We start from the raw sequence: 24682 nt of genomic DNA on the forward strand, positions 1-24682 counted from the left end.
CAGATTTGTTTTCAGTTTACTATGGGCACGCAATTCCTCCAAAGGGGGCAGTATTCTGCCTAGCCACAGCCACCACTAACATTGAGTGGCTGCTGCCAACACACTGACTCAACTCCAGCCACTTTAATAATGGGAATTGATGGGAATTTATGTAAAATATATCACTAGCCACTTTAAACAATGCTACTTAATATAATGTTTACATTATTTATCTCATATGTATACGTATATACTGTACTCTATATCATATACTGCATCTTTATGTATTTATGTAATACATGTATCACTAGCCACTTTAAACTATGCCACTTTGTTTACATACTCATCTCATATGTATATACTGTATCATCTAATGCATCTTGCCTATGCCGCTCTGTACCATCACTCATTCATATATCTTTATGTACATATTCTTTATCCCTTTACACTTGTGTGTATAAGGTAGTAGTTTTGGAATTGTTAGCTAGATTACTCGTTGGTTATTACTGCATTGTCGGAACTAGAAGCACAAGCATTTCGCTACACTCGCATTAACATCTGCTAACCATGTGTATGTGACAAAGAAAATTTGATTTGATTTGATTTAAATCATTGGGGCCAAGCTTCGTGCCATCCAGGACCTACAGTGGGGAGAACAAGTATTTGATACACTACCGATTTGGCAGGTTTTCCTACTTACAAAGCATGTAGAGGTCTGTAATTTGTATCATAGGTACAATTCAACTGTGAGAGATGGAATCTAAAACAAAAATCCAGAAAATCACATTGTATAATTTTTAAGTAATTAATTTGCATTTTATTGCATGACATAAGCATTTGATCACCTACCAACTAGTACGAACTCTGTCTCTCACAGACCTGTTAGTTTTTCTTTAAGAAGCCCTCCTGTTCTCCACTGATTACCTGTATTAACTGCACCTGTTTGAACTTGTTACCTGTATAAAAGACACCTGTCCACACACTCAATCAAACAGACTCCAACCTCTCCACAATGGCCAAGACGAAAGAGCTGTGTAAGGACATCAGGGGTAAAATTGTAGACCTGCACAAGGCTGGGATGGGCTACAGGACAATAGGCAAGCAGCTTGGTGAGAAGGCAACAACTGTTGGCGCAATTATTAGAAAATGGAAGAAGTTCAAGATGATGGTCAATCACCCTCGGTCTGGGGCTCCATGCAAGATCTCACCACGTGGGGCATCAATGATCATGAGGAAGGTGAGAGATCAGCCCAGAACTACACCTGGTCAATGACCTGAAGAGAGCTGGGACCACAGTCTCAAAGAAAACCATTAGTAACTCACTACGCCGTCATGGATTAAAATCCTGCAGCGCACGCAAGGTCCCCCTGCTCAAGCCAGCGCATGTCCAGGCCCGTCTGAAGTTTGCCAATGACCATATGGATGATCCAGAGGAGGAATGGGAGAAGGTCATGTGGTCTGATGAGACAAAAATAGAGCTTTTTGGTATAAACTCCACTCGCCGTGTTTGGAGGAAGAAGAAGGATGAGTACAACCCCAAGAACACCATATATATACTACGCGGTGTCAGAGGAAGACCCAAATAATTGTCAGACTCCAGTCACCCAAGTCGTAGACTGCTTCTCTCTGCTACCGCACGCCAATCATTATCGGAGCACGAAGTCTAGGTCCAAATGGCTCCTTAACAGCTTCTACCCCAAGTCATAAGACTGCTGAACAATTAATCAAATGGCCACTGGACTGTTTACATTGTCCCCCCCCCCCCCCCCCCCATTGGTTTTGTATACTGCTGCTACTCGCTGTTTATTATCTATGCATCGTCACTTTACACCTACCTACATGTACATATTACCTTGACTAACATGTCCCCCTGTACATTGACTCAGTAACGGAACCCCCTGTATATAGCGTCATTATTGTTATTTTATTGTGTTACTTATTTTGCGTTTTTTTTTACATTCGTTTATATATTAAATATAACTATATTTCTTGAACTGCATTGTTGGTTAAGGGCTTGTAAGTAAGCATTTCAAGGTAAGGTCTGCACTTGATTGTGACAAATACAATTAGATTTTATTTGGTTTAAAAAATATAGAGGTTCTGAGCTTTGATCAAAGCTGGGAGCAATATTTAGATGTTGACCCGTCATTTATAGTTTTTTCTTTGTACAATAGGCCCTATACTGTATATATTGTTCTTTGTACAATAGGCCCTATACGGTATATATTGTTCTTTGTACAATAGGCCCTATACTGTATATATTTTTATTATAAACTTTTTTTTCAAATTAGAAAACATTATCGAGGTCCAGACCTCGGCGTCTTAATACGTAGTTGCACACACATGCACGCACGCATACACACCGTGACCCACTGACCTGGCAATTCCAACATACAGGAGAGAGCCAGAGAGACCTAGGTTACCATAACACAGCTGTCCCTCTAGCTAACCTCTCTGTGGGAAACAGGGTGGGGGGGTTGTCCTTTAATAGGGAAGATTGGAAGATAGGATTGGGGATCTCTGTCAGGGAAACGTACATCTCTACTGAAGCATTTTTGGTTCCACTGTAAATAAACCACATCTTTAAAGGCTCAAGCCTTCATAAACCCTTTATAAGGTCTCCATACTATAGATACTTAGTGCTGGAATGAAGCAAAAACCTGCATAACCCTACAGCCCTCCAGGACCATAGTTGTCTAGATACTACACAGCAAAGTTGCCCATATAATTATTATTATAAACATTTTAGAATTGTCATTGTTGGACATAAAAGACTATAAAAACATAGTCAGCTACAAGGGATTTTCATTTTGGAAAACTGGTCCCAGGTATTCCCACGCATAATAGATTGTATACAAATGTAAGCAAGATTTGAAATTAATGTGTTTTAGTCAAATATTATATCTGTTTGGGTTACTTGCAGTCAATTTGCGGTCTACAAATGATTTGTAATTATGTCTCTGCTCAAGAAACAAGTCGTCCCGCTGCTGAATCTAGTTGATGATCCCTGCTCTACAGTATAGTGGATGGTAAGAAGACTTGAGGGTCTTTTTAGCCAGGTTATAAAGATTAATATTTGATTATTTCCAAGAAAAATATTAAAAGGTCTCAAAAGGTAGAATTTTTCTCCAAATGGTGAGATTTTTGACAGGCTATAGTATTTCTACAGAGGGAATATGATGTTTACCGTTGGATGTATTTATAGTAGGAGAAAATGTTCATGAGAGGGAAGCAGTCAGTCATGACGCACACACACACACACAGCAAAGAGATATCAAACATCAAACATCCAAACCTCCATGGTTGAGAATTGGCAATAGAATCCGATTAGCACAATAAGTTCATTGAAATTGAAAAGTGAACTGTGTGGGCCGTGATAAGAAACATATGCTGGTACCAAAGGCCTTCCTAGAGGGGATGGTTCTGGTCTGGATCTGGTTCTGGTTTGATCTGGTCTGCACCCCCAGAGCCCTCTGGGAAGATTAGCTGTTCTATCAGTACCAGTAGCCCAGCACAGCCCTACACTCCATCCACCCCGTTCCTCTGTCTTCTACCTCACTGTTACAATATCATACCAGTAGCCCTGCACAGCCCTACACTCCATCCACCCCGTTCCTCTGTCTTCTACCTCACTGTTACCATTCCATACCAGTAGCCCTGCACAGCCCTACAATCCATCCACCCCGTTCCTCTATCTTCTACCTCACTGTTAACATTCCATACCAGTAGCCCTGCACAGCCCTACACTCCATCCACCCCGTTCCTCTGTCTTCTACCTCACTGTTACCATTCCATACCAGTAGCCCTGCACAGCCCTACAATCCATCCACCCCGTTCCTCTGTCTTCTACCTCACTGTTACCATTCCATACCAGTAGCCCTGCACAGCCCTACAATCCATCCACCCCGTTCCTCTATCTTCTACCTCACTGTTAACATTCCATACCAGTAGCCCTGCTGCCTTCCCCCTTTTTCTCTTGCTCCTTTCTCTCTCTCCGTTCCTGACATCTCTACACATCCATCCTTCCTTTCTTCTCTCTTCTCCTTGTCTCCCCCTGTTTTCCAGGCAGTAAAACCCCCAGTCCTTTTCACTAACTCTGCTGCAATCGTTTCCCCACATTGCTCTCTCCTTCCCCTCCTCTCTGTCTGTCTGTCTGGCAGTAATCCATCCCTCTCTTGACCTCTCCAGCCTAAACTCAGCCTGTTATTCAGACACAAGGCTGATCCTGCAATAACGGCCTAATGAGTGTGTGTGTGTGTGTGCACGTTCACATGGGTGTACGGACCTGTGTGTGTGCATGTGTTTCCGTGTGCGCTGTAATAACAGGTTAATGATGAGGATGTGTTAGTGGTGTTACAAGGGATTATAGTGGTTGTTAATATAACTGTAAGCAGCGTAGGGGAACGGCGGCTCTGTTCTAGACTCCAACTGGTGGTCTTACTGCTTTCACTCAGCATAGGTAGAGCACTGGGGACTTTTATCGTTTGAGCAACTCCAGATGTCTATAAATGTGACTACAATGCAACAGCCAGCACTGTACATGTATACACAGGTCTGGCCACAGGAAATGGATGTAGGTCTTAGTTTGTTTAACGGCTTTGCATTCTATAGATTTAACATGTTGGTCATTTAGCAGACACTCTCAGTCTCAATAAATCTGCGAAATCAGCAAATGAGGTGCTCTCTAATTCTTCTTTCCACTTTGGGGCCTATGGTCTCAATCAGGTCATTATCACAGTATAATTCCATCCTCCTTTCTTATCTTGTATTACTTTATTTAGACAGTATGAAACAGGAAAGGTGGCCACAGGGTTGAAAACCCTGACGTATCGGGGTCTGGTGTGTGCTCATTGCCAGGAGTGATACCACTCAACTATACATGTGCATGAACAATTAAATGTTAGGTAAGGTTATACTAACTCCCGGGGCTAATCGAGAAGTGTAATGGAATGTCATACTGTTCCTGGTAGGACTGTATCTACAGGGTTTAATGCATCCTGGTAAATATAGCTGTTTCGCAAAACAACTCACATTTTGTATGGAATATGAAAGAATTGTTGTCAAGTTATATTGCAGTGAATTCACAGGGGAGCCCGAACTGGACTTGAATAAGGGTCTCTGGGATTGTTACTATAGTCCAGGGGTCTTCAACCTTTATTGCCCAGGGACCCCCTCCCAGGCAAACCGGCGACCTCCATCCTCCTTCATGTTAAGTCATGTCTTATTATCATGTGAATGGTAATGGCAAGGAGAAGTAATCAACATTTTAAAATGTATAGATTTGGTAGATAGTTTTTCATTATTTTGTCCTTCCCACATTATAATTGGAAGAAGAAGTGTAAACTCTAATGTAGCCTATTAGCTAGAAAAGGTAACTCCAAACACATTTTTGCTAAGCACCGAGCAGTTAAACAAAGGTTAACCATGTGTATGCAAAAATGTATGTCCATGTCAAGAAAGCTTACCAGCAGCCTGTAGCACATGCCGCACTGATAGCCTATTCGAGGATTATTCTGGCGTGGTTACACTTGGTCTGCGGTTGTGAGGCCGGTTGGACTTACTGACAAATTCTTTATAATGAAGTTGGAGGCGGCTTATGGTAGATAAATGAACATTAAATTCTCTGGCAACAGCTCTGGTGAACATTCCTGCAGTCAGTTGCCAGTTGCACGCCCCCTCCAAACGTAAGACATCTGTGGCATTGTGTTGTGTGACAAAACTGCACATTTTAGAGTGGCCTTTTATTGTCCCAAGCACAAGGTGCACCTGTGTAATGATCATACAGTTGAATCACCTTTTTGATATGCCACAACTGTCAGGTGTATGGATTATCTTGGCAAAAGATAAGTGTTCACTAACAGGGATGTAAACCAATTTGTGCACGACATTTGAGAGAAATAAGCTTTTTGTGCTATGGAACATTTCTGGGATCTTTTATTTCAGCTCATTAAAAATGGGAACAACACTTTACATGTTGTGCTTATTTTTTATTCCGTATACATTTCTGCGGCCCCTCTGCAACCGTTGAATACCATGATGTAATCTAACAGTGTTGGAGTGAAAGTTAGGTGAAACTTGTTGACTTGAAGGGTCACACACACACACACACACACACACACACACACACACACACACACACACACACACACACACACACACACACACACACACACACACACACACACACACACACACACACAGAGAGAGAGAGAGAGATACATCTGTAGCCAGGAGCTGCTGAAGGAACAGCAGATGGAAGTGTAATTTAATTGACATTATATAAAAAGGATATTTAGACTTTTCCCCTGTTTTCTTTCTTCCTGTCTCCTTCTACTCCCCCTTCCTGTCTCTCTCTTGCTCTCTGTTTTTCTCTCTTCATCTCTGTTTCTCTCTCATTCCACTTCCCTGCTCCCCAGTGCTTTGAACTGGCTAACATAAATCCTGTGAGAGGCGTTAGTGAAGCTCAACATTAGGGTTCTGAAGCCTGCTGTTTTACACACATTAGCACCCCAAGCCGAGACAGAGAGAGAGAGTTCACCCTTCAGCTCCTTGTATTTTCAAAAGAAAGCCAAGTTGGAGGTGTGGGTTGATAGTTAGGTGTTGCCTGAACCATATATACAGTACAAGTCAAAAGTTTGGACACACCTACACATTCAATCATTTTTCTTTATGTTTAATATATTCTACTTTGTAGAATAATAGTGAAGACATCAAAACTATGAAATAACACGTATGGAAACATGTAATAACCAAAAAAGTGTTAAACAAATCATTCAAGCAGCTTCGTGAGGAATGATTTTCCCACAGTCTTGAAGGAGTTCACACATACAGTTGAAGTCGGAAGTTTACATACACCTTAGCCAAATACATTTAAACTCAGTATTTCACAATTCCTGACATTTAATCCTAGTAAAAATTCCCTGTCTTAGGTTAGTTAGGATCAGCACTTTATTTTAAGAATGTGAAATGTCAGAATAATAGTAGAGAGAATTATTTATTTCAGCTTTTATTTATTTCACCATATTCCTAGTGGGTCAGAAGTTTTACATACACTCAATTAGTATTTGGTAGCATTGCCTTTAAATTGTTTAACTTGGGTCAAACAAATCAAATCAAATGTATTTATATAGCCCTTCGTACATCAACTGATATCTCAAAGTGCTGTACAGAAACCCAGCCTTAAAACCCCAAACAGCAAGCAATGCAGGTGTAGAAGCACTGTGGCTAGGAAAAACTCCCTAGAAAGGCCAAAACCTAGGAAGAAACCTAGAGAGGAACCAGGCTATGAGGGGTGGCCAGTCCTCTTCTGGCTGTGCCGGGTGGAGATTATTTATTTATTTTTCCATTATTTTACCAGGTAAGTTGACTGAGAACAAGTTCTCATTTGCAGCAACTACCTGGGGAATAGTTACAGGGGAGAGGAGGGGGATGAATGAGCCAATTGTAAACTGGGGATTATTAGGTGACCGTGATGGTTTGAGGGCCAGATTGTGAATTTAGCCAGGACACCGGGGTTAACACCCCTACTCTTACAATAAGTGCCATGGGATCTTTAATGACCTCAGAGAGTCAGGACACCCGTTTAACGTCCCATCCGAAAGACGGCAAAGAGGAAAGAGTGCCTCCTACTGGCCCTCCAACACCACTTCCAGCAGCATCTGGTCTCCCATCCAGGAACTGACCAGGACCCATCCAGGAACTGACCAGAAAGCCAGCAAGCCAGCAGTGGTATGCAGGGTGGTATGCTGCTGGCATTATAACAGAACATGGCCAAGATGTTCAAATGTTCATAAATGACCAGCATGGTCAAATAATAATAATCACAGGCAGAACAGTTGAAACTGGAGCAGTAGCACGGCCATGTGTACTGGGGACAGCAAGGAGTCATCATGCCAGGTAGTCCTGAGGCATGGTCCTAGGGCTCAGGTCCTCCGAGAGAGAGAAAGAAAGAGAGAAAGAGAGAATTAGAGAGAGCATACTTAAATTCACACAGGACACCGGATAAGACAGGAGAAGTACTCCAGATATAACAAACTGACCCTAGCCCCCCGACACATAAACTACTGCAGCATAAATACTGGAGGCTGAGACAGGAGGGGTCAGGAGACACTGTGACCCCATCCGATGATACACAGGGCCAAACAGGAAGGATATAACCCCACCCACTTTGCCAAAGCACAGCCCCCACACCACTAGAGGGATATCTTCAACCGCCAACTTACCATTCTGAGACAAGACAGAGTATAGCCCACAAAGATCTCTGCCACGGCACAACCCAAGGGGGGGCGCCAACCCAGACAGGAAGATCACATCAGTGACTCAACCCACTCAAGTGACGCACCCCTCCTAGGGACAGCATGAAAGAGCACCAGTAAGCCAGTGACTCGGCCCCTGTAGTAGGGTTAGAGGCAGAGAATCCCAGTGGAAAGAGGGGAACCGGCCAGGCAGAGACAGCAAGAGCGCTTCGCGTAGCCTTCCACAAGCTTCCCACAATAAGTTGGGTGAATTTTGGCCCGTTCCTCCTGAGAGCTGGTGTAACTGAGTCAGGTTTGTAGGCCTCCGTGCTCGCACACGCTTTTTCAGTTCTGCCAACAAATTGTCTATGGGATTCAGGTCAAGGCTTTGTGATGGCCACTCCAATACCTTGACTTTGTTGCCTATATGCCATTGTGCCACAACTTTGGAAGTATGCTTGGAGTCATTGTCCATTTGGAAGACACATTTGCAACCAAGCTTTAACTTCCTGACTGATGTCTGGAGATGTTGCTTCAATATTTCCACATACTTTTCTGTCTTCATGATGCCATCTATTTTGAGAAGTACAACAGTCCCTCCTGCCGCAAAGCACCCCCACAACATGATGCTGCCACCGCCGTGCTTCACGGTTGGGAAGGTGCTCTTCGGCTTGCAAGCCTCCTCCTTTTTCCTCCAAGCACAACGATGGTCATTATGGCCAAACAGTTATATTATTGTTTCATCAGACCAGAGGACATTTCCCCAAAAAGTATGATCTTTGTCCCCATGTGCAGTTGCAAACCATAGTCTAGCTTTTTTATGGAGGTTTTGGAGCAGTGGCTTCTTCCTTGCTGAGCGGCCTTTCAGGTTATGTCGATATCGGACTCGTTTTACTGTGGATATACATAGATACTTTTGAACCTGTTTCCTCCAGCATCTTCACAATTTCCATTGCTGTTGTTCTGTGATTGATTTGTATGTAAACTTCTGACCTACTGGAATTGTGATACAGTGAATTATAAGTGAAATAATAATATTGTTGGAAAAGTACTTCTGCCATGCACAAAGTAGATGTCCTAACCGACTTGCCAAAACTATAGTTTGTTAACAAGAAAATTGTAAGTGGTTGAAAAACGAGTTATACTGACTCCAACCTAAGTGTATGTAAACTTCCGAATTCAACTGTATGCTGAGCACTTGTTTGCTGCTTTTTCTTCACTCTGCGGCCCTACTCATCCCAAACCATCTCAATTAGGTTGAGGTTTAGGGGATTGGGGAGGCCAGGTCATCTGATGCAGCACTCCATCACTCTCCTTCTGGGTCAAATAACCCTTACACAGCCTGGAGGTGTGTTTTGGGTCATTGTCCTTGTTGAAAGACAAATGATAGTCCCGCTAAGCGCAAACCAGATGGAATGACATATCTCTGCAGAATGATGTTGTAGCCATGCTGGTTAAGTGTGCCTTGAATTCTAAATAAATCACAGACAGTGTCACCAGCAAAGCACCTCCACACCATCACACCTCCTCCTCCATGCTTCATGGTGGGAACCACACGTACAGAGATCATCCGTTCACCTGCTCTGCGTCTCACAAAGACATGGCGGTTAGAACCAAAAATCTCACATTTGTACTCTTCAGACTAAAGGAGAGATTTCCACCGGTATAATGTCCATTGCTTGTATTTCTTGGCCCAAGCAAGTCTCTTGTGTCCTTTAGTAGTGGTTTCTTTGCAGCAATTTGATCATGAAGGACTGATTCACACAGTCTCCTCTGAACAGTTGATGTTGAGATGTGTCTGTTACTTGAACTCTGTGAAGGGAACTCTGGGTCTTCCTTTCCTGTGGCGTTCCTCATGAGAGCCAGTTTCATCATAGCGCTTGATAGTTTTTACAACTGCACTTGAAGAAACTTCCAAAGGACTTGACATTTTCAGGATTGACTGACCTTCGTGTCTTAAAGTAATGATGGACTGTCATTTCTCTTTGCTTATTTGAGCTGTTCTTGCCAAAATATGAACTCAAACTATTACTGAACAGGGCTATCTTCTGTATACCACCCCTACCTTGTCACAACACAATTGACTGGTTCAAACGCATTAAGAAGGAAAGAAATTCTACAAATTAACTTTTAAAATCAAATAAAATGTTATTAGTCACCTACGCCGATTACAAAGGGTGTAGACCTTACAGTGAAATGCTTACTTACAAGCCCCTCAACAAAAATACAGTTTAAAAAAAATATGGATAAGAATAAGAAATAAAAGTAACAAGTAATTAAAGAGCAGCAGTACAATAACAATAGCGAGACTATATACAGAGGGGTACCATTACAGAGTCATTGTGCACCGGTTAGTTGAGGTAAAACGTATATGCAGGTAGAGTTGTTAAAGTGACTATGCATATATGATAAACAGAGAGTAGCAGCGGTGTAAAAGAGGGGGGGGGGGTAATGCAAATAGTCTGGGTAGCCATTTGGTTAGATGTTCAGAAGTCTTATGGCTTGGGGGTAGAAGCTGTTTAGAAGCGTTTTGGACCTAGACTCCGGTACCGCTTGCAGTGCGATATCAGAGAGAACAGTCTATGACTAAGGTGGCTGGAGTCGTTGACCATTTTTAGGGCCTTCCTCTGCCACCGCCTGGTATAGAGGTCCTGAATGGCAGGAAACTTGGCCCCAGTGATGTACTGGGCCGTTCGCACCACCCTCTGTACTGCCTTGAGGTCGGAGGCCGAGCAGTTGCCATACCAGGCAGTGATGCTCTCGATGGTGCAGCTGTAGAACCTTTTGAGGATCTGAGGACCCATGCCAAGTCTTTTCAGTCTCCTGATAGGGAGTAGGTTTTGTTATGCCCTCATCATGACTGTCTTGGTGTGCTTGAACCATGTTAGTTTTTTGGTGATGTGGACACCAAGGAACTTGAAGCTCTCAACCTGCTCCACTGCAGCCCCGTCGATGAGAATGGGGGCGTGCTCGGTCCTCTTTTTCATGTAGTCCACAATCATCTCCTTTGTCTTGATCACGTTGAGGGAGAGGTTGTTATCCTGGCATCACACTGCCAGGTCTCTGACCTCCTCCCTATAGGCTGTCTTGTCATTGTCGGTGATCAGGCCTACCACTGTTGTGTCATCGGCAAACTTAATGATGGTTTTGGAGTCGTGCCTGGCCGTGCAGTCATGAGTGAACAGGGAATACAGGAGGGGACTGACCTCGCTCCCCTGAGGGGCCCGTGTTGAAGATCAGCGTGGCGGATGTGTTGTTATCTACCCTTACCACCTGGGGGCGGCCCGTCAGGAAGTCCAGGATCCAGTTGCAGAGGGAGGAGTTTAGTCCCAGGGTCCTTAGCTTATTGATGAGCTTTGATGGCACTATGGTGTTGAACCCTGAGCTGTAGTCAATGAATATCATTCTCACATAGGTATTCCTTTTGTCCATTTGGGAAAAGGGCAGTGTGGAGTGCAATAGAGATTGCATCATCTGTGGATCTGTTGGGTGGTTGCAGTTTGGAGTGGGTCTAGGGCTTCTGGGAAAATGGTGTTGATGTGAGCCATGACCAGCCTTTCATATCACTTCATGGCTACAAACGTGAGTGCTTCGAGTTGGTAGTCATTTAGTGTTTTTGGGCACAGGCACTGTGGTGGTCTGCTTAAAACATGTTGTTATTACAGACGCGGACAGGGAGAGGATGGAAATGTCAGTGAAGACACTTGCCAGTTGGTTAGCGCATGCTCGCAGTACACGTCCTGGTAATCTGTCTGGCCGTGCATTCTTGTGAATGTTAACCTGTTTAAAGTTCTTACTCACATCGACTGCGGAGAGCGTGATCACACTGTCGTCCAGAATAGCTGGTGCTCTCTTGCATGTTTCAGTGTTATTTGCCTCGAAGCGAGCACATAAGTCATTTAGCTCGTCTGGAGGCTAGTGTCACTCGGCAGCTCTTGGCTGCACTTCCCTTTGTAGTCTGTAATGGTTTGCAAGCCTTGCCACATCTGACGACGTCAGAGCCGGTGTAGTGCGATTTGATCTTAGTCCTGTATTGATGCTTTGCCTGTTTGATGGTCCCTTGGAGGGCATAGTGGGATTTCTTCTAAGCTTCCGGGTTAGAGTCCCGCTCCTTGAAAGTGGAAGCTTTAGACTTTAGCTCAGTGCGGATGTTGGATAAAATCCATTGCTTCTTGATGGGGTATGTATATATGGTCACTGTGGGGATGACGTCATCAATGCACTTACACTGTATTGATGAAGCCAATGACTGATGTGGTGTACTCCTCAATGCCATCAGAGAAATCCGTAACATATTCCCGTCTGTGCTAGCAAAACAGTCCTGGAGCTTAGCATCTTAGCCCCTTGTCTTACCATGGAGAATAAGAACACCTCCTCCCAGCTGCCCACTGCACTGAAGATAGGAAAAACTGTCACCACCGATAAATCCACTATAATTGCGAATTTCAATAAGCATTTTTCTACGAATGGCCATGCTTTCCACCTGCCTACCCCTACCCCTGTCAACAGCACTGCACCCCCCACAGCAACTCGCCCAAGCCTTCCCCATTCCTCCTTCTCCCAAATCCAGTCAGCTGATGTTCTGAAAGAGCTGCAAAATCTGGACCCCTACAAATCAGCCGGGCTACACAATCTGGAACCTTTCTTTCTAAAATTATCTGCTGAAATTGTTGCCACCCATATTACTAGCCTGTTCAACCTCTCTTTTGTGTTGTCTGAGATTCCCAAAGATTGGAGATCAGCTGCGGTCACCCCACTCTTCATAGGGGGAGACACTCTTCACCGAAACTGCTACAGACCTATATCTATCCTACCCTGCCTTTCTAAGGTCTTCGAAAGCCAAGTCAACAAACAGATTACTGACCATTTCGAATCCCACCATACCTTCTCCGCTATGCAATCTGGTTTCAGAGCTGGTCATGGATGCACCTCAGCCACGCTCAACGTCCTAAACGATATCTTAACCGCCATCGATAAGAAACAATACTGTGCAGCCGTATTCATTGACCTGGCCAAGGCTTTCGACTTTGTCAATCACCACATCCTCATCGGCAGACTTGATATCCTTGGTTTCTCAAATGATTGCCTCGCCTGGTTCACCAACTACTGTGTGTGTCAAATCGGAGGGCCTGTTGTCCGGGCCTCTGGCAGTCTCTATGGGGGTGCCACAGGGTTCAATTCTTGGACCGACTCTCTTCTCTGTATACATCAATGATGTCGCTCTTGCTGCTGGTGAGTCTCTGATCCACCTCTACGCAGACGACACCATTCTGTATATTTCTGGCCCGTCTTTGGACACTGTGTTAACAACCCTCCAGGCGAGGTTCAATGCCATACAACTCTCCTTCCGTGGCCTCCAATTGCTCTTGAATACAAGTAAAACTAAATGCATGCTTTTCAACCGATCGCTGCCTGCACCTGCCCGCCCGTCCAGCATCACGGTTCTGACTTAGAATATGTGGACAACTACAAATACCTAGATGTCTGGTTAGACTGTAAACTCTCCTTCCAGACTCAAATCAAACATCTCCAATCCAAAGTTAAATCTAGAATTGGCTTCCTATTTCGCAACAAAGCATCCTTCACTCATGCTGCCAAACATACCCTTGTAAAACTGACCATCCTACCGATCCTCGACTTCGGCGATTTACAAAATAGCCTCCAATACCCTACTCAATAAATTGGATGCAGTCTATCACAGTGCCATCCTTTTTGTCACCAAAGCCTCATATACTACCCACCACTGCGACCTGTACGCTTTTGTTGGCTGGCCCTCGCTTCATACTCATCGCCAAACCCACTGGCTCCAGGTCATCTACAAGACCCTGCTAGGTAAAGTCCCCCCTTATCTCAGCTCGCTGGTCACCATAGCAGCACATGCCTGTAGCAAGCGCTCCAGCAGGTGTATCTCTCTGGTCACCCCCAAAACCAATTCTTCCTTTTGCCACCTCTCCTTCAAGTTCTCTGCTGCCAATGACTGTAACGAACTACAAAAATCTCTGAAACTGGAAACACTTATCTCCCTCACTAGCTTTAAGCACCAGCTGTCAGAACAGCTCACAGATTACTGCACCTGTACATAGCCCATCTATAATTTAGCCCAAACAACTACCTCTTTCCCTACTGTATTTATTTATTTTGCTCATTTGCACCCCATTATTTATATCTCTACTTTGCACATTCTTCCACTGCAAATCAACCATTCCAGTGTTTTACTTGCTATATTGTATTTACTTCGCCACCATGGCCTTTTTTTGCCTTTACCTCCCTTATCTCACCTCACTTGCGCATATTGTATATAGACTTTTTTCTACTGTATTATTGACTGTATGTTAGTTTTACTCCATGTGTAACTCTGTGTTGTTGTATGTGTTGAACTGCTTTGCTTTATCTTGGCCAGGTCGCAATTGTAAATGAGAACTTGTTCTTAACTTGCCTACCTGGTTAAATAAAGGTGAAATATATATATATTTTTTTAATGACCAGACGCCGATGTTCTATCCCGCCAGTACATCGTATAACCGGCCAGCTGTATGTTGATAGTGTCTTCGTTCAGCCACGACTCCGTGGAGCATAAGATATTACAGTTTATAATGTAATTTTCTGCGTAGGTCATCGATTTTATTCTCCAAAGATTGCACGTTTGCTGGAGTGAAGTGGGGGTTTATTCAATGGCCTACAAATTCTCAGAAGGCAGCCCACCCTTTGGCCCCTTTTTCTCCGCCTCCTCTTCACACCAATCATGGGGATCTTGGCCTGTTCCCGAGATAGTAGTATATCATTCGCGTCGGGCTCGTCAGACTCGTTAAAGGAAAACAAGGATTCTGGCAGTCCGTGGTGAGTAATCGCAGTCCTGATGACCAGAAGTTATTTTCGGTCATAAGAGACGTCAACATTATGTACAAAATAAGTTAAAAAACAAGTTACAAACAACGCAAGTAAACAAACAAACAAACAGAATCGGTTGGAGACACGTAAAACATCAGCCTTCTTCTCCGGCACACCTGTTAATTGACATGCATTCCAGGCGACTACTACCTCATGAAGCTGGTTGAGAGAATGTCAAGAGTGTGCAAAGCTGTCATCAAGTCAAAGGGTGGCTACTTTGAAGAAATAATTTGATTCCATATGTGTATCTCATAGTTTTTTGGCTACAACATGATTCTATAATTATATCATAGTTTTGATGTTTTCACTACTATTCTACTATGTTGAAAATAGTACAAATAAAGAAAAACCCTTTGTCAGGCCTGTGCGTACTCATGGTGAAGTCAGGTGCAGGAGAGCAGAGAATTGTGAACAGGAGCACACTTTATTACGACAGGAGAAAGATTACAGACGAACGTGTCAAAAACCTCCAGCCAACAAGGCAACATGTATAGCGGGCACAAATGTCACACAACATAAATGTATAGCAATACAAATAACAAACACATAGCCTAGTGCGTACAACACGTAACACACAAACAATTTCACACAAAGACATGAGGGGGAACAGAGGAATAAATACATGTAGTGTGATTGGGGAATGTAAACCAGGTGTGAATGGAACAAGACAAAACAAATGGATAATCGAAGAATGGAGCGGCGATGGCTAGAAAGCCGGTGACGTCAGAACAAGGAGAGGGGCCGACTTCGGCGGAAGTCGTGACACCCTTGAACGAATAGGTGTGTCCAAGTATTTGACTGGTCCTGTATATACGTCTCTGAGTCTTGCTTTTTTCCCCTGAGAAATTGTTACAAAATTGCCCTTTAATCTTTATAACCGTGTTAAACATTTGTGTTATTTCGTAGGGCTATTTATTTTATCCAGTGTAATCCCCACTTCCAAAGGGTTGAAACTACTCAGTGCACTCTGAGGCAGACTTTAATGAGTTTGTGATCAGTTCCTTGTCAGTTAGTTGTATTAGACTAGGAATCCACCCATGATAGTGCAGATCAATTCATGATTTGCCTGGAATTGAGAGAAAATAAACCACAACCTAGCCACTCTTCCATCTAGTTAAGAGGGATCACATCTGTCACAAAACCACCTGTCAGGACGGTGCCATTATGTAACTTTACCTCCCCCTAGTGTTCAGATGACTGTACATGTAGCCTCAGAAGGACTGCTGCTCCACCACTCCAGCTTTTCTCCCACACTTCCCTCTCTCGCCCTCTCTCAACTATCCTTCTCCTCTCTTCTATCTTTCATTCCACTCTCTTCATCTCTCCAACTCCACTCTCTCCTGTCTCCCCCAGGTCAGTCCAGTTGAACGGAGAAAGGTTGTTGATGGTGGACAACGAGACGTTCCCGGAATTGAAGCCTCAGACGCTGCGGGCAGGGAGGACGATAGCCATGCCCCCTATGACCATCGGCTTCTATGTCATCAAGAACATCAACGCTTATGCCTGCCGCAGATAATCCTCAGCATACTCCTCCTCACCCTTTACCCCTTACCCTTCACCTCCACACTCCTTACCCCTCACCCTCACCCTTCACCCCCACACTCCTTACCACTCACCACTCACCCCTCACCCACACACTCCTTACCCCTCACCCTCACCCTTCACCCCCATACTCCTCACCACTCACCCTTCAGCCTTCACCCCAACTCCTTACCACTCACCCCTCACCCCCACACTCCTTACCCCTCACCCTCACCCTTCACCCTCATACTCCTCACCACTCACCCTTCAGCCCTCACCCCAACTCCTTACCACTCATCCCTCATCCCCACACTCCTTACCACTCACCACTCACCCCTCACCCCCACACTCCTTACCACTCACCCCTCACCCTTCAGCCCTCACTCCAACTCCTTACCAATCACCCCTCACCCTTCACCCCCAACTCCTTACCACTCACCCCTCACCCCCACACTCCTTACCCTCACCCTTCACCATTTACCTCCACACTCCTCACCTTTTCCCCCCTACACTCCTCACCTCACACCCTAGCCATCACCCCTTACCCCCTCCTTCTCACCCCTCATTCTTTTGGTTCTTTATCACTAGTCCCTAGTCCCTGGTCTGACTCAGAAAGGCTTGCCCTTTGTCCCAGACAAGGGTTGCACTGAATACCTTTCAATAGCTCTTTACACCGTCTCCCCATGTGCTACAAGACGGACAGGGATGATTCTACTATTGGGATTTTGTATCGTTTTGTAAAAAGGTTATTGAGTTTTGTTATGACAGAACTGCTATTTCAGAAGGTTGTATCATCCTCCATTTCCAACTAGAATTGTTTTCCATGTCTTTGATCATCAGATCCACTAACAGACACTCCGATTTCTATCTGCCAACAACTCTTATTGTTTCCCCTGCAAACTCCTCTCAACTCTTTGTTGTTGATACTCTGAAGCTCCTGGCAGACGGAGAGACAGAAAGAAGAGAAAACCTGAAGAAAACAAAACCAGTCAACCCCAGGACGTGTGTCAGCCCCAGCAGCCATGTCTGCTGTCTGACTGAATCATCACTGGGTGTGGTGTGGTGTGATATGGTGTGGTGTGGTGAGGTATGGTGTGGTATGGTGTGGTAGGGTGAGGTATGGTGTGGTATGGTGTGGTGTGGTATGGTGTGGAGTGGTATAGTATGGTGTGGTGTGGTATGGTGTGGTATGGTGAGGTATGGTGTGGTATGGTGTGGTTTGGTGTGGTATGGTGTGGTGTGGTATGGTGTTGTATGGTGAGGTATGGTGTGGTAGGGTGAGGTATGGTGTGGTGTGGTATGGTATGGTGTGATATGGTCTGGTATGGTGTGGTATGGTATGGTGAGGTATGTGGGGTATGGTATGGTGTGGTATGGTGAGGTATGGTATGGTGTGGTGTGGTATGGTATGGTGTGGTGTGATATGGTATGGTGTGGTAGGGTGAGGTATGGTGTGGTGTGGTGTGGTATGGTATGGTATGGTGTGATATGGTAGGGTGTGGTAGGGTGAGGTATGGTGTGGTGTGATGTGTGCTGTGCTGTGGTATGGTGAGGTGTGGTGTGGTAGGGTGAGTTATGGTGGGGTATGGTATGGTATGGTGTGTGTGTGTGTGTGTGTGTGTGTGTGTGTGTGTGTGTGTGTGTGTGTGTGTGTGTGTGTGTGTGTGTGTGTGTGTGTGTGTGTGTGTGAATACCCCTGCTGATGAGCCTGTCCTTGTGTACCATGTCCCTCTGAGATTTGTTTTTTAAATCAGCTTGGCTTACAGCTATACATAAACTGTTCATTGGGAATCGCTTTGTGGTATTGTGGTGGGTTTGTTGTCTGAAGGACAGTTGAAGGCAGAGATGCACAGCAGAGTGTTCAGCTTCAGACAGAAATGAAAGGGAGAGTCGGTTACTGGTTCAATGTTTTTCTGTAACAGGAAAACAACAAATATTGCATTTACAGTATTTTGCTCTAGGTGCACAGAGCTGGGTCGCTATGAACACATGTTACTAAAACACTATTCTAGTCAATCAACCTCTCATTCAGATTCATCACTGCATATCCAGTCCCATGTACAGGTATATTATGCTGCTAGCCTTTATGATAAATATGAAGTATTACTATTAATAATATTAAATATGACTTATTAAGTTTGGATTGTTTTATTCCATTAGTCGGTGTATCATCATTCTATTTCAACATGTTAATGTACATAAAAGTGTGTTAATTACAGGAGATGCATGTTTTAAGTGTTTATTTACATATAATTGTATTTTAAATGTTAAAAAATGTATATTTGTATGTCATTTTTTTTTTTATATTGAGGGAAGCAAAATTGAACTGGTACCTTTTTGGGTGAGACTGAAACAGAACCCTAAGTCAATGGAAAATGTCAGTACAATGCATGGCATTGTGTGCTGTAGCTATTCTTCAGTGGAACCTGATGGTTATCATCTGACAAGAGATACTGCACCGTGTACGTACGGAGTTGGGAGACAGAGAACATTTTGTTTTTCACAACATTTCGACTGAATGTGTTAAATAATAATACGTATATTATTTCCTCGTGTGGAGTTGTTCATATTTCCTTTTTTTAAATAGCATTATTTTATTGTGTAAAGTGTGCGGTTGAGCATTATGTTTTGGTAAGGAAAATATATACAGCGATAATAAAATGATCACAATAACGTTGATTGTAATAGGTGTTTCTATTGTGATACTGCTTTACTTTTGTTGGGAGGTTTTGTTGCTATAACAAAGCACATACTGTGCACAGTAGAAGATTTGCAAAATCCTATTGGTTAAATCCTACCGCAGGTATAGGCTAAGTAAACCTACTTTGTCCTAGATTCAATTAGATCTAGCATTAACCGGCGATAGCCAACAGCTGCAAAGCTGGTGTTTTGCCGGTGTTGGAGGTGTAACAGAGTTGGAGCTGTCAAATCGGTGAGCAGCTGCTCTTGTGATCGTTGTCACAAAGCCACACCCGTCCCACTCGCGTTAGAAGAACAGAGTGAGTGAGTTTAGGCTATATAGAAATGATGGCGCTGAAATTGAAAATTATTAAACAAAATAATAAGGATTTATATCACCCTAATGGAGGTGTAGATGACATCTATCAGCCTAATGGAGGTGTAGATTACATCTATCAGCCTAATGGAGGTGTAGATGACATCTATCAGCCTAATGGAGGTGTAGATTACATCTATCAGCCTAATGGAGGTGTAGATGACATCTATCAGCCTAATGGAGGTGTAGATGACATATATCAGCGTAATGGAGGTGTAGATGACATCTATCATCCTAATGGAGGTGTAGATCACATCTATCAGCCTAATGGAGGTGTAGATTACATCTATCAGCCTAATGGAGGTGTAGATGACATCTATCAGCCTAATGGAGGTGTAGATGACATCTATCAGCCTAATGGAGGTATAGATCACATCTATCAGCCTAATGGAGGTGTGGATTACATCTATCAGCCTAATGGAGGTGTAGATGACATCTATCAGCCTAATGGAGGTGTAGATGACATCTATCAGCCTAATGGAGGTGTAGATTACATCTATCAGCCTAATGGAGGTGTAGATGACATCTATCAGCCTAATGGAGGTGTAGATGACATCTATCAGCCTAATGGAGGTGTAGATTACATCTATCAGCCAAATGGAGGTGTAGATGACATCTATCAGCCTAATGGAGGTGTAGATCAAATCTCACGTTCCAGTGTTCCAACTTGCAAGGCTGCATGGGATTTCTCTTAATACGACTCAGGGCAGCCAATGGTGATGTCCGATTTAGGTGCTTGTGGATTTGACAACCCTAACACACTTCCACCTCCGACACCATCACATTATCAGCTATGCGGATGTCAGCTAAAGCTGATCTGATTGAATCGGGACATTAACACGAATTGTATTGGCACACAACTGTACTTGTCTCACATACTGCTACTGTATGGCTTAAACTATGTGAAAGCAGATTGTGTAGTACTACTGAATAAATAAATAAAATGCCATAGAATAAATAAATATTCCGTGATCTCAGCAAGGAGACGTAGTGTAAATGATTGTGGAGAGAAGGGAGGAGAAGAGGAGAGGAGAGGAAAAAGGAGCACACAGGACCACATGTTGGTGAGGCAAAAGAGAGAGGATGAAAGGATCTATACGAGTTAGAATTAAAGCAGAGAGAGTACTCACAGTGACAGTAGGAAGCAATCAGAATGCACTGACACACACACACACACAAAGAGAGAGCTCACGAAGAGAGCCAGGGGTCACACACAGACACAGACACACACACAAATGCACACACTTACAAACAAACACACACACACACACACACACACACACACACACACACACACACACACACACACACACACACACACACACACACACACACACACAGCCTCCAGCAGATGTAAAGGCAGCTGGAATCGGGCTTTGTTGTGGGGAAGGAGGGCCCTGCCTTGCTCTGTCCTGTCAGAGAGAGGTGGAGAGCGAGTGGTTGATGGGAAACATTTGCCATGCTAGGCTCGGCCCTGCCAGGCTCGGCCAGGCTCGGCCAGGCTAGGCTCGGTCCTGCCAGGCTGGGTCAGTCCCCAATGCTTCAGAACCAGGTTAGGTTAGTGTTTCGCTACTTTGGTCCTTGCACGTTTTTTGTTCCAGTCTTGTACCAGCACACCTGATACAACCACTCAACTAATTACCAAGCCCTTTATTAATGCAATCAGTTGTACTATTTGGCTGTGAGGGGGGGAGGAGGAGAATAGAGGAGGACAGGAGACGAGAAAGTTAGTATGGGCTGTGGTGGGCTAGCAGTGGACCATAAACCAGACACAGTAATGTTGAGAGTTTACGCTGCTGTGAAAATAATGTATATATTTTCTTCTAGGTGACTGGATTTCCACCAAGTCAAGATTGTCAGAGTTGGGTTTAAGTACAACAGCATGTGGCATTCATGTGATAGTACTGTCATTTTTCATTGAACATTTTAAGATATGTGTTGGCAGTCTTTCAAGAGTCATGAACCTGATCACTGAACTGCGGCATGCACAGAATTGTGAACCTCATTCAGGAAATTCAGATTCAATTCATTCAGATGTGGCATGTGTCCTGAGATCCTCAAAAGGTTCCACAGCTGCAACATTGAGAGCACTGGTTGCATCACTGCCTGGTACAGCAATTGCTCGGCCTCCGAACACAAGGCACTACAGAGGGTAGTACATCACTGTGGCAAAGCTGCTTGCCATCCAGGACCTCTACACCAGGCGGTGTCAGAGGAAGGCCCTAAAAATGTGTCATAGACTGTGCTCCCTACTACTGCATGGCAAGCGGTACCGGAGTGCCCAAGTCTAGGACAGAAAAGGCTTCTCAACAGTTTTTACCCCTAAGCCATAAGACTCCTGAACATCTAATCAAATGGCTACCCGGATTATTTGCATTGCTACTGCTACTCTCTGTTCATCATATATGCATAATCACTTTAACCATATCTACATGTACATACTACCTCATCAGCCTGACTAACCGATGTCTGTATGTAGCCTTGCTACTTTTATAGCCTCGCTACTGTATATAGCCTCGCTACTGTTTTTCACTGAGAGAGAGAGAGTTCTGTATTACTATCTAAGTCTGTACCCAAACAATTTGAGCTTCTACTTCTAAAAAGTCTCTCACTGTTGCCGCTTGCTATAGACCTCCCTCTGCCCCCAGCTGTGCCCTCGATATCATATGTGAACTGATTGGCCCCCATCTATCTTCTGTTTTTGTGCTACTAGGTGACCTAAACTGGGACATGCTTAACACCCCGGCCATCCTACAAACTAAGCTTGATGCCCTCAATCTCACACAAATGATCAATGAACATACCAGGTACAACCCCAAATCAGTAAACACGGGGACCCTCATAGATCTCATCCTAACTAATTCGCCCTCCAAATACAGCTGTTTTCAATCAAGATCTCAGCGATCACTGCTTCATTGCCTGCCTCCATAATGGGTCTGCGACCAAACGACCATCCCTCATCACTGTCAAACGCTCCCTGAAACACTTCTGCGAGCAGGCCTTTCTAATCAACCTGGCCGGGGTATCCTGGAATGACATTGACCTCATCCCATCAGTAGATGATGCCTGGCTATTCTTTAAAAGTGCCTTCCTCACCATCTTAAATAAGCATGCCCCTCTCATGCTTATATCTAGGAATAGATATAGTCCTTGGTTCATGCCAGACCTGTCTTCCCTTCACCAGCACAAAAACATCCTGTGGCGTTCTGCATTAGCATCGAATAGCCCCCGTGATATGCAACTTTTCAGGGAAGTTAGGAACAAATATACACAGGCAGTTAGAAAAGCTAAGGCAAGCTTTGCATCCTGTAGTACTAACTCAAAAAAGTTCTGGGACACTGTAAAGTCCATGGAGAATAAGAGCACCTCCTCCCAGCTGCCCACTGCTCTGAGGCTAGGAAACACTGTCACCACCGATAAATCCACTATAATTGAGAATTTCAATAAGCATTTCTCTACGGCTGGCCATGCTTTCCACATGGCACCCCTACCCCGGTCAACTGCCCGGCACCCTCCATAGCAACCCGCCAAAGCCCACACCATTTCTCCTTTACCCAAATCCAGATAGCTGATGTTCTGAAAGAGCTGCAAAATCTGGACCCCTACAAATCAGCCGGGCTAGATAATCTGGACCCTCTCTTTCTAAAATTATCTGCCGAAATTGTTGCAACCTCTATTACTAGCCTGTTCAACCTCTCTTTCATATCGTCTGAGATTCCCAAAGATTGGAAAGCTGCCGCGGTCATCCCCCTCTTCAATGGGGGTGACACTCTAGACCCAAACTGCTACAGACCTATATATATCCTACCCTGTCTTTCTAAGGTCTTCGAAAGCCTAGTTAACAAACAGATTACTGACCATTTCGAATCCCACCATACCTTCTCCGCTATGCAATCTGGTTTCAGAGCTGGTCATGGGTGCACCTCAGCCACGCTCAAGGTTCTAAACGACATCATAACCGCCATCGATAAGAGACATTACTGTGCAGCTGTATTCATTGACCTGGCCAAGGCTTTCGACTCTGTCAATCACAACATTCTTATTGGCAGACTCGACAGCCTTGGTTTCTCAAATGATTGCCTCGCCTGGTTTACCAACTACTTCTCTGATAGAGTTCAGTGTGTCAAATCGGAGGGACTGTTGTCCGTACCTCTGACAGTCTCTATGGGTGTGCCACAGGGTTAAATTCTCGGGCCGACTCTCTTTTTTGTATACATCAATGATGTTGCTCTTGCTGCTGGTGATTCTCTGATCCACCTCAACGCAGACGACACCATTCTGTATACTTCTGGCCCCTCCTTGGACACTGTGTTAACTAACCTTCAGACGAGCTTCAATGCCATACAACTCTCCTTCTGTGGCCTCCAACTGCTCTTAAACGCAAGTAAAACTAAATGCATGCTTTTCAATCGATCACTGCCCGCACCTGCTCCCCTGTCCAGCATCACTACTCTGGACGGCTCTGACTTAGAATACGTGGACAACTACAAATACCTGGGTGTCTGGTTAGACTGTAAACTCTCCTTCCAGACTCATATTAAACATCTCCAATCAAAAATTACATCTAGAATCGGCTTCCTATTTCGCAACAAAGCATCCTTCACTCATGCTGCCAAGCATACCCTCGTAAAACTGACCATCCTACCGATCCTCGACTTTGGCGATGTCATCTATAAAATAGCCTCCAACACTCTACTCAACAAACTGGATGCAGTCCATCACAGTGCCATCCGTTTTGTCACCCCCCATACACTACCCACCATTGCGACCTGTATGATCTCGTTGGTTGGTCCTCGCTTCATACTCGTCGCCAAACCCACTGGCTACAGGTTATCTACAAGTCTCTGCTAGGTAAAGCCCCGCCTTATCTCAGCTCACTGGTCACCATAGCGGCACCCACTCGTAGCACGCGCTCCAGCAGGTACAGTATATCTCACTGGTCACCCCCAAAGCCAATTCCTCCTTTGGTCGTCATTCCTTCCAGTTCTCTGCTGCCCATGACTGG

General features: G+C 44.4%; 1 protein-coding gene across 1 annotated transcript in view; it reads left to right on the forward strand.

Annotated features, from left to right (window-relative positions):
- Positions 1-17403, forward strand: part of LOC110499532 (heparanase 2) — a 229610-nt gene extending 212207 nt beyond the window's left edge. Inside the window, exon 12 of the mRNA XM_036956206.2 lies at positions 16455-17403. Within this exon, the coding sequence (XP_036812101.2) occupies positions 16455-16617 (163 nt within the window). The 3' untranslated portion in view covers positions 16618-17403. The remainder of the gene's footprint in view (positions 1-16454) is intronic.
- The last annotated feature ends 7279 nt before the right edge of the window (positions 17404-24682 follow it).

This window comes from Oncorhynchus mykiss, chromosome 20 (assembly GCF_057628025.1).
Source record: "Oncorhynchus mykiss isolate SJ-2025 chromosome 20, ASM5762802v1, whole genome shotgun sequence".
In the NCBI taxonomy this organism is placed as follows: Eukaryota; Metazoa; Chordata; class Actinopteri; order Salmoniformes; family Salmonidae; genus Oncorhynchus; species Oncorhynchus mykiss.